The following is a 9,393-nucleotide window of genomic DNA, read 5'->3' as shown; positions in this document are numbered from 1 at the left end:
AGCACTGCTTCCGGTCTCTGGCGCTTCGCTCCCGCCTGAGTCAGGTCAGTGGGTGGGGGTGCGGGGGTTCCCGGCTGGGCGACCCCGGGCTCTGCGCGCAGAGGCCAAGGGTGGGCGGCACCTCCTCTGAAACTACGCCCTGCCTTTGCGGCCCGATGGGCGTGGGCGCGGGGGCTGCCCCAAAGTGAGCTGGGGTTGGAGGAAGTGGCCTGGTAGTCACTGCGTGTCCAGAGGCTTTCAGGCACCTGACCCAGCCTTGTTGGAGTTGGTATCGCCAGGGCCAGTTTTCTCTAGATGGCAATGTAGGTTCCAAGACCTGGGCCTGAGCTGTCCACCTTGGTACTTCAGGGATCATGTGCATTGTGCCAGACTTGCGACCTTGCCGTTGTTTTCCTTCCAGCATGCTCCGCTGGGCCTCCAGCACATCACCTGAAGAGCCCACTTACCCTGGACGAACCCTTTGGCAGCCTCAGACCACCCTTGAGGAGGATGACTGAGACATTATGGGCCACGCACTGTGTGTCTGCTCTCGGGGAACTGTCATCATTGACAATAAGCGCTACCTCTTCATCCAGAAACTGGGGGAGGGGTGAGTGTTGGGAAATCACTTAGCCAGTCCCCAGGGTTATGGTCATTGAGGAACAGAGCTGTCTGCACATGTTTGGGGCAGAAAGGTTTTATCCTTGTTCTCTAACTCACCTGACAGCTGCATGGCGGTCAAGAAGGTAGATTCTGAAGCTAGGCCTCCTAGATCCACCTTATGTGACCCTGATAAGCCATGGTTTTTTCATCTGCCTAATGGAGATGATTATCATGCCTCAGTAATGGAGTTGTGAGGATTAAATGAGATAATATATATAAAATGTCTCAACCAGTGCCTGGTTCATAAGCACTTAATAAATGTTGGCTATTCATTTAAGCATCTGTCACATGCAGAGCACTGTATTATGACCATAGGACCCCTAGGATTTCTATGTTCCTACTATTGAGGAGCTCAAAGTGTAATAATCTTCAGACTTCTATTAGAGCCACATCTTGGGAGGGTTTCTACTAAATGGGAGAGACAGTCCCTTCCTCCCAGGGAATTCCTCTGGGTCCAAGCTGTGTGGGAGATGACTGTGGTCCTTCACTGACCCCTTTGGCCCACAGTGGGTTCAGCTATGTGGACCTAGTGGAGGGGTTACATGATGGACACTTCTACGCTCTGAAGCGAATCCTGTGTCACGAGCAGCAGGACCGGGAGGAGGCCCAGCGAGAAGCGGACATGCATCGCCTCTTCCATCACCCCAACATCCTTCGCCTCGTGGCTTACTGTCTGAGGGAGCGGGGTGCTAAGCATGAGGCCTGGCTGCTGCTACCTTTCTTCAAGGTCAGAAAGACTCCTGGTTATGGACGGGGTTGAAACAGGGCCACCTACCAAGGGCTGTGTGAGCAGTCAAGCACGTTAGGAAGCAGAGGCCATGTCCTGGGTTTGGCCACATCAGATTCGGGGTTCAAGGAGTGTGTGGCAAAAGGGTTGATAGGCTTCGACAAGGGAAGGGACCAGGTCCAGGGAGCAAAGGCTCCAAAAACATGGCTCCAATTGTGGGGAAACTTTTGTTGCAGAGAGGTACGCTATGGAACGAGATAGAAAGGCTGAAGGACAAAGGCAACTTCTTGACTGAGGACCAAATCCTTCGGCTGCTGCTGGGTATCTGCAGAGGCCTTGAGGCCATTCATGCCAAGGGTTATGCCCACAGGTCAGTAGGCCTTGTGTATTTGCTCGGGTGGAGAAGAAGAGCCTGACCAAGAAAAATGGGAGATCTCTGCTCTCCTCCCAGGAAACAGCCTGCATGATTCTTTTGCTTCCTGGGATTTCAGCCTTCCTGTCCTGGGATGCTCATGGGTCATTTCCACTTCTCTACAGGGACCTGAAGCCCACCAATATCTTGCTTGGAGATGAAGGGCAGCCAGTTTTAATGGACTTGGGTTCCATGAATCAAGCATGCATCCATGTGGAGGGCTCCCGCCAGGCCCTGACCCTGCAGGTAAGAGAATCTCCAGGTTCCTTTGCCCACCTGTTCACCCCAAACCCCTTCTGGTGCATGCCCCAATTTGGTCACATGACTGTGGCTTGTGCTCCACTTTTGAGCTTTGGGGCCACTGTTCCAGGACTGGGCGGCCCAGCGGTGCACCATCTCCTACCGAGCCCCAGAGCTCTTCTCTGTGCAGAGTCACTGTGTCATCGATGAGCGGACTGATGTCTGGGTGAGGAGCTTGTGGGTGGGAATCTGGGTGGAGAGGGTGTGTGGCTCTGTACCTACTGTGGAGTAGAGAAGTAGGTCTTTGGTTTCTGTTGCATGGGGCCCCAGGAACCATGATATGTCCCCATCTTCCTTGACTTCCTTCCTGGGAACTGTCACTGATACCATACTGAGTTGCACAGGAAGTGGTATAATCCCTGCCTCTGAACAGGGTGGGTACAGCTCAGTGTCAGTGCTGAAGGCAGTGGCTAAGCAAGGGCTGCAGAGGCCTCCAGCTTACTGGCAGTTTCTCTGGGCCCTGATGGTGCCATGTGGCTGAGGTTGGCATATTCTTTTTAGCTTATGTAGTCTCCTTTCACCACAGAAATAAGGGGAACAATGTCACCTCCATTGGTCCCCTTCCAGGGATTAACCAAGTTGTGCTCAGTCCCTAGGCTGCGTGCTATATGCCATGATGTTCGGGGAAGGCCCTTATGACATGGTGTTCCAGAAGGGTGACAGTGTGGCCCTTGCTGTGCAGAACCAACTCAGCATCCCACAAAGCCCCAGGTGAGCAGTATGAGGGGCACTGAGCATTTCAGACCCCCCCCTGGATTAGCTGAGTTGGCACCTTGGCAGGGGGCATGGTGTCCTGCAGTCACCCTGCCCTCCTCCCTCCACAGGCATTCTTCAGCAGTACGGCAGCTGCTGGCCTCGATGATGACTGTGGACCCCCAGCAGCGCCCTCACATTCCTGTCCTCCTCAGCCAATTGGAGGCACTGCAGCCCCCAGCTCCTGGCCAGCACACTACCCAAATCTGAACAAACCAGTGGCCACATTGAGAAGGTGGCCCCTTGTGCCTTGGAAAGAGGCACCCAACCCTCATTGGAAGCTCCATCCATTCTATCCAGGACTGCTCTCTAACAGATGGGGGCAGTGGGTGGGGACCTCTTTGCTCTCTGATCCCTAAGAGCAACACCTGGGTAAGGGGCCTGACTGAGTAGGTCAGGGTGGGGGTTGGGAAAAGGGAAACTGACAGAATATGGTCCATGGCTCTGAGCAGGACTGCTGAGCTCACATCATGTTCTGCCTCCAAATCCAGGAGCAGGAGAATGTGTAAACAAGAATAAAGTGGAAGCAGGTTGGTATAGATCTTAGTCTCAATGTATCTGGAGTGAGAGAAGAGGTGCAAAGGGCCCAAAATCTGGTTGCCATTTCCAAGGGAACACCTGGTATAGAGTTGGCAGTGGTATGACTTCATCATTCCATGTAAGGAAGCTGGTTCCTTACATTAGATCTGGCTGGCTGGCAGTGGGCAAGTCTTCTAGCTTGTCTTAGTCAAAAACTTAAAGCTGCTCTGGCTTGAGCTGGCTTCTACCTGTGCCAAGGACTGGAACCAGGGCCCCCTAAGAGCACACTCAACTAGTTCTTTCCTTCCTTCACTCCCAGGAGTGGGTAGCTTAGTCAAAGCAACCCAGCCGGTTTGCTAGGCAAGGGCTTCTGGGTGGAGACACCTGAAGAGGCTTTGGGACAGCTACATTAACAGGTCTCCCATCCTTAGCCTGGGGGCAAGGGGAGTGGAGGTGGCAGCCATTTTGGCCCCTGTCTCCCTGATGGTTCTAGCTCATACATGGTTAATGATTAATGAGGCAGTGTGGTGTGGCTGACTCCAGCTGCCACTTCCTGCCTGCTCTGCTGGGTCCTGCTGTAGCTGGGCTTGAAACCTGTTCCCCAAGGAAGGGCACTGTGTCCCTGAATCACCAGGGAGGGTAGGCAAGGGCAGGGTCGGTGTCTCCTACTCTTGAGATTGAAGCTTCCTCCCTCCAGTCATTCCCACCTCACATGCTGACATCAGCATGGGTCCTGGGGTGCCTATTAGCAAAGTTGAAATTTTCCCCAGGGCCCTGGCAGGAGGCTCCCACCAGCTAGCACAGAGGCAGAGGCCAGAAAAAAAGCACAAACAGAAGGAGATGACCTGACTTTTAATGGCACAGCCCCAGCCCCAGCAAAGCAGCAAGACAGACAGGAAGCTATGCAAAGCTGCTGGGAGGTACAGTGGCACAAACAACCTAGGAGATTGCCCTTGTTCCCTCCCATCCCCCAAGCTTATGACGTGGCTTTATGCCCAGGAACTCTGGGCCAGCCCAGCCCCATTTCCAAATCCTCATAACGCACAAAGGAGCCTGGGCCAAGCCTTGCTTCCAGAGTCGGTGAATGCAGAGGCAACAGGAAGAACAGGGTGGTAGTCCAGCTCTCAAATACAGAAGCTACTGGACTTAAACTCCTACTTGGAAAAGAAGTGAAGACATATCCTTCAATAGTCGGTGGCTGGACAGACAGGTCCAGGATTTGGTCCTCATTTCCTCCCTATCCTGGGTGCCCCTATGACCTCACATCAAGGTCCTGGGGTCATGCTTCCTGGGCCTGGCAAGGGCCCCTTGGCAAGTCTCCCCTTCAGCCATGGAAGGGAAAAGGGTCATTAGCAGCAAACAGTGAGGGCAGCAGCAGCAGCAGCACAAAGGGGAAGGCAGCAGAAGCTCAAGCACTCACAGAAGGGACAAGAAACCGTGCAAGGAGACTGTTTATTTCGAAAGGCTTTTGCAATAAACATAGTGGAGAGTCTCCAGGCAGCTGTTTTATTCTTCTCCCTCATCCTCATCCTCATAGGAGTCGATGCCCACTTCCTCGTAATCCTTTTCCAAGGCGGCCATATCCTCCCGGGCCTCAGAGAACTCCCCCTCTTCCATGCCCTCACCCACATACCAGTGCACAAACGCCCTCTTGGCATACATCAGGTCGAACTTGTGGTCCAGGCGGGCCCAGGCCTCAGCGATGGCAGTAGTGTTGCTCAGCATGCACACGGCACGCTGCACCTTGGCCAGGTCACCCCCAGGCACCACAGTAGGCGGCTGGTAGTTGATACCAACCTTGAAGCCTGTGGGGCACCAGTCCACAAACTGAATGCTGCGCTTGGTCTTGATGGCAGCAATGGCAGCATTGACATCCTTGGGCACCACGTCTCCACGGTACAGCAGGCAGCAGGCCATGTACTTGCCGTGCCGAGGGTCACACTTCACCATCTGGTTGGCAGGCTCAAAGCAGGCATTGGTGATCTCTGCCACCGACAGCTGCTCATGGTATGCCTTCTCTGCAGAGATGACGGGCGCATAGGTGGCCAGGGGGAAGTGGATGCGGGGGTAGGGCACCAGGTTGGTCTGGAACTCTGTCAGGTCTACGTTGAGGGCCCCATCGAAGCGCAGGGATGCTGTGATGGAGGACACGATCTGGCTGATGAGGCGGTTGAGGTTGGTGTAGGTTGGGCGCTCGATGTCCAGGTTGCGGCGGCAGATGTCATAGATGGCTTCGTTGTCCACCATGAAGGCACAGTCTGAGTGCTCCAGGGTGGTGTGGGTGGTCAGGATGGAGTTGTAGGGCTCGACCACAGCTGTGGAGACCTGGGGGGCTGGGTAGATGGAGAACTCCAGCTTGGACTTCTTGCCATAGTCAACAGACAGCCGCTCCATGAGGAGTGAGGTGAAGCCAGAGCCGGTGCCCCCTCCAAAGCTGTGGAACACCAGGAAGCCCTGAAGTCCTGTGCACTGGTCAGACTGAAAGGCAAGAAAGAAAAAGAGCAATTTAGGTAGGTGAGGGGCCTGAGGGACTCTTATCATCTGGCTCCATAAAGCCTAAAATATCTCAGAAGTCAGGGCAGAGACTAATTAGTATGCCATAGCAGCATCACACTCTAGAACATGTACAGTTAGAGATGACTGCTTGAAATGGATCTGGAAAAATTTTCCCACCATTAGCATAGTCTCAAAAGCTTCCTCCTTTCTGAGACAAATTCTTACCAGCTTGCGGATCCGGTCCAGTACCGGGTCAATGATCTCCTTGCCAATGGTATAGTGACCACGGGCATAGTTGTTAGCAGCATCCTCTTTCCCAGTGATGAGCTGCTCTGGGTGGAAGAGCTGTCGGTATGGTCCATTTCGGATCTCATCTGGAAGAGCATAAACCACACTGTTAGGGCAAAAACCACAAGGCTATGTTTAGCAGGGACCTTCCTCCCCCAGGGTGGTAGTTGTGGCCAGATGCATGGACGAGCTCATCCTTCTGCCAGCCTGAGATAGCAGAGTGTGGGAGAAACCCGGACCAGCTGCCCAGGCCAGCCTGAGATCAGCTTGCCTTCTTCGGCTTCACATAGGGCTAGGAGTTTTCAGGGCCAAGAAAGCCCGGTCTAAACACCCCCTTTCCAGAGAGAAGCTTTGAGTCACTCTCTAGCCCCCTCAATTTTGCCCCCTCTTCCTCTCACCAATCACAGTAGGCTCCAGATCCACAAAAACTGCCCGGGGCACATGTTTTCCAGCACCAGTTTCACAGAAGAAGGTGGTAAAGGAGTCGTCCCCTCCACCAATGGTCTTGTCACTGGGCATCTGCCCATCAGGCTGAATCCCATGTTCCAGACAGTAGAGCTCCCAGCAGGCATTGCCCATCTGGACACCTGCCTGCCCCACGTGGACTGAGATGCATTCACGCTGTGGGATGAAGAGGAGACATGGCGTAAGCCTCACATGCACAAGTCCTTCTCACCTCACGAGCCTCTCTTCCACCCTCTCACCTACCAGCTGGGATGACTCAGTTGGCAAGAGTGGAGCTTGGGGCCGGGCAGCGATGAGAAGAGGCTAGCACCCTGTCCAGGCTCCCCTGCACAGGACGCCCCAGCTGGAGGCACCCAGTAGGGCAAGCCAACCCCTTAACCTACTTCTCAGGGAATTTGTCAAGTGAGTGCTATGGCTCCACATGACCCTGCCACATTCATGGGACACTCAAGGAGGACAGAGAGGGCAAGTGTATAAGAGACCGGCAGACACTGCAGTAACTGACCAGGGTAAGAGACTTTTCAGCTGTTCCTGATCCCTACTGCCCATAAACCCAGCTTCTCAAGAGCCAGGGTAGAGGCAGAAGGTTTTCCAGAGCTGCGAGTTTACAACTAGAGTTTAGAGGGCCCCCCCACTTGATTAATTCTTTGCTTTGAAGATGAACAGCTAGAATTTCACACAACCCCTTCCCCCGTTTTTCCTGCGGGCTGCAGAGGTGTGGCCTTCCAATCTGGCATCAACTGACCACACTGGCCATGAGGATGCCCTCTTCCCTCACCTTTAAATCCCATCTGGCTCTGGGGATCAGTCCCATCTGGCTCCTCTCCCCACCTCCACCCCCGCACCCTGGGTGTCTTCATCACCTTCACCCACCGCACGGAAATAGCAGCGGTAATGCTGGTAAGCGCAGACGGCAGGGGCGGGCAATAAGGGTTGTGGGTACTGTGGCACTCGCTACCTTAGGCTCCGTCCCTGCCAGTCCGAAATTAACCCCTGAAGCACCTGAGTCCGCAGGGCCCGCGCGCCTCCCTCCCCACACCTACAGGGCGGGGTGACGGTTTCCAAATACTCAGCAAAGGAAGCGGAACCTGCGGTGAGGCCCCAGTAGCAACCCGCCTTGCCCTAGGCAGGGTGAGCGCCATCCTGCACCCCAGCCCTCCATCCGCTCTCCCGCTGAAGTCTTTCCAGTTACATCCCAGCCGACAGAGGGGATTGGGTTTCGGCCTCCGCTCCTGGGCTATAAATACCACCCTACACACACCTCTATCCCCTCCCCCCAACCTGGCCTCGGCCCGCGCTGCCGCTGGGCGCCAGCTGTCTCTGCCCGTCCGCGCACTCGCCCTCTGGCTGGAGAGGGGCCAGCTCGCCTCACGAGGCCGAACCCCATTCCTGCCACCCCTGTAGGCTCAGAAGCGGGGTGCTGAGTCACTGGCGGGGGCGGGGGATGAGGGTAGAAGGGATGCATACACAGAGGAAAAGGGGATGCAAGTAACTTGACCCCCTTCCACCTTCTTGTGCCAAGCACGTGCTCGGTCAGTTCCGGGGACTGGGGTGTAGGACTGGGGGGCAGCCAAGCAGGTCTTCCTTCGCCCGCGGAAAGGACTGGGCGCGGGACCGCGTGACTTTCCTCAGGAGGCTCGGGGTGCAAATGCTTGGTGAGGCAGGAGGGGACCGCCAAGAAGCTCCTCTCTGCTGGTGAAAAATCCCACCCCAGCCCACCCAATCCCCAGCCTCCGAGGGGGACAATATCCCCCGGACAAAGTCACCAGGAGGGGATTGGGGAGGGGAGATGCAAAACCCTTGCACCTCCTCTAGACCCGGAACGCCCGGTGGAGGTCCCCGAGCATCTCTGGAGGGAGAGTCCCCCGAAGGAGAGGGGCAATTAGGGGACGGGCGCGACCGGCGGGGTCGCACTCACCATGGTGAGTCCGGGCGGTGGGTCTCACGTAGAGTCAGGGTGACGGGTCTCAGTGAGAACTGCGCTAGCTGCAGTGCCGCACCGCTCTTATAGGCGGGGGCGGGCCTCGCACGCCTGCTTGCCCACTGGGGGCCGGCGGCCCGGAGGCCACGCCCCCCAAGGTAGGCAGCCCAGAGGGGTGGGGCCAGGCCGGGTCCCCTCCTCCTGCCGCGTCCACGTCCCTCACCTGTCCCGCTTGGGTTAGGAGCGGCGACCCGGGCTTTAACCCTTCGTTCCCCATTTTGAGACGATACTCTGGGCTCCTGAGGTCTGCAGCAGAGACGTAGGGTGCGGTGACAGGGCGCGTTCCGCCCGTATCTGCGTCATCGGGGCGCCCGTCGTCCAGGTATCCTGACTTAGGCCGGGTGCGGTCGGGGCCGTCCTTCCGAGGGGGCTGCAGCTGGCCTTCGCCAGTGCTCTCCCCGCCCCGCCTCCCGGGAGGCTTCGGCCGGCTGTGAGGCTCCGGCGGGTCCCGGGGAAACCCGTCCAGCGGCACGCCTCCTGCTGGTCCCCGGGCCGGGGCGGCTGGCCTTCGCCGACGCCCGTGGGCGGCCGAGGACCTGGAGCTGCACAGCCTGAGCCCAGGATGCCGATCCCTTAGACTCTCCTGCAGAGCCGAGCCCCGCGGCTCGTCTGCGAGGGCAGACTCCGAGAATCTGCCGCGGCTCGATGGCCTCCAGCGGTCAGTGGCCCGGTCATCAGCGCGGTCACTATTAGTGAACCCTCGCTGTGGCCACCTTCCCGCTCTCCTGCTGCCAGAACTGTGGGAGCGCTGGACCTGGAGCCCCCAGGACTGGGATTCGCATCCAGACTGCTCTGTGCGACCCTGGGCAA

General features: G+C 56.7%; 2 protein-coding genes across 4 annotated transcripts; one reads left to right on the top strand and one right to left on the bottom strand.

Moving 5' to 3' along the window:
* Nucleotides 1-3,373, top strand: STK16 (serine/threonine kinase 16). 2 transcript variants are annotated; one of them, XM_069475993.1, is made up of 8 exons: nucleotides 1-44; nucleotides 401-589; nucleotides 1,150-1,369; nucleotides 1,606-1,739; nucleotides 1,907-2,027; nucleotides 2,152-2,247; nucleotides 2,671-2,792; nucleotides 2,906-3,373. In XM_069475993.1, the coding sequence occupies exons 2-8, from the start codon at nucleotides 504-506 to the stop codon at nucleotides 3,042-3,044; spliced, it is 918 nt and encodes a 305-aa protein (XP_069332094.1). In that variant the 5' UTR covers nucleotides 1-44; nucleotides 401-503; the 3' UTR covers nucleotides 3,045-3,373. The 2 variants fall into 2 exon arrangements, with proteins under 2 accessions (XP_069332094.1, XP_069332193.1); XM_069476092.1 differs by lacking the exon at nucleotides 1-44 and adding an exon at nucleotides 68-302.
* A 1,413-nt stretch (nucleotides 3,374-4,786) lies between these two features.
* On the bottom strand, nucleotides 4,787-9,393 carry LOC138388173 (tubulin alpha-4A chain). 2 transcript variants are annotated; one of them, XM_069475758.1, is made up of 4 exons: nucleotides 8,747-9,393; nucleotides 6,536-6,758; nucleotides 6,075-6,223; nucleotides 4,787-5,831 (listed from the first exon to the last, which is right to left on the bottom strand). In XM_069475758.1, the coding sequence occupies exons 1-4, from the start codon at nucleotides 8,798-8,800 to the stop codon at nucleotides 4,860-4,862; spliced, it is 1,398 nt and encodes a 465-aa protein (XP_069331859.1). In that variant the 5' UTR covers nucleotides 8,801-9,393; the 3' UTR covers nucleotides 4,787-4,859. The 2 variants fall into 2 exon arrangements, with proteins under 2 accessions (XP_069331859.1, XP_069331949.1); XM_069475848.1 differs by lacking the exon at nucleotides 8,747-9,393 and adding an exon at nucleotides 8,521-8,583.

This window comes from Eulemur rufifrons, chromosome 1 (assembly GCF_041146395.1).
Source record: "Eulemur rufifrons isolate Redbay chromosome 1, OSU_ERuf_1, whole genome shotgun sequence".
Taxonomy (NCBI): domain Eukaryota; kingdom Metazoa; phylum Chordata; class Mammalia; order Primates; family Lemuridae; genus Eulemur; species Eulemur rufifrons.
The sequence above is the reverse complement of the archived record's forward strand: the minus strand, read 5'-3'. Positions and strand labels throughout refer to the sequence as shown.

What these genes read in the sequence shown, in the direction of transcription:
- LOC138388173 (XM_069475758.1), bottom strand. Translation starts at nt 8,800, where the DNA reads ATGGGGAACGAAGGGTTAAAGCCCGGGTCGCCGCTCCTAACCCAAGCG. An exon ending in TCCTAACCCAAGCGGGACAG is followed by an intron (nt 6,759 to 8,746) that starts GTGAGGGACGTG and finishes TTCATCCCACAG; the next exon opens with CGTGAATGCATCTCAGTCCA. An exon ending in TGGACCGGATCCGCAAGCTG is followed by an intron (nt 5,832 to 6,074) that starts GTAAGAATTTGT and finishes CTTGCCTTTCAG; the next exon opens with TCTGACCAGTGCACAGGACT.
- STK16 (XM_069475993.1), top strand. Translation starts at nt 504, where the DNA reads ATGGGCCACGCACTGTGTGTCTGCTCTCGGGGAACTGTCATCATTGAC. An exon ending in TGCTGCTACCTTTCTTCAAG is followed by an intron (nt 1,370 to 1,605) that starts GTCAGAAAGACT and finishes CTTTTGTTGCAG; the next exon opens with AGAGGTACGCTATGGAACGA. An exon ending in AGCATCCCACAAAGCCCCAG is followed by an intron (nt 2,793 to 2,905) that starts GTGAGCAGTATG and finishes CTCCCTCCACAG; the next exon opens with GCATTCTTCAGCAGTACGGC.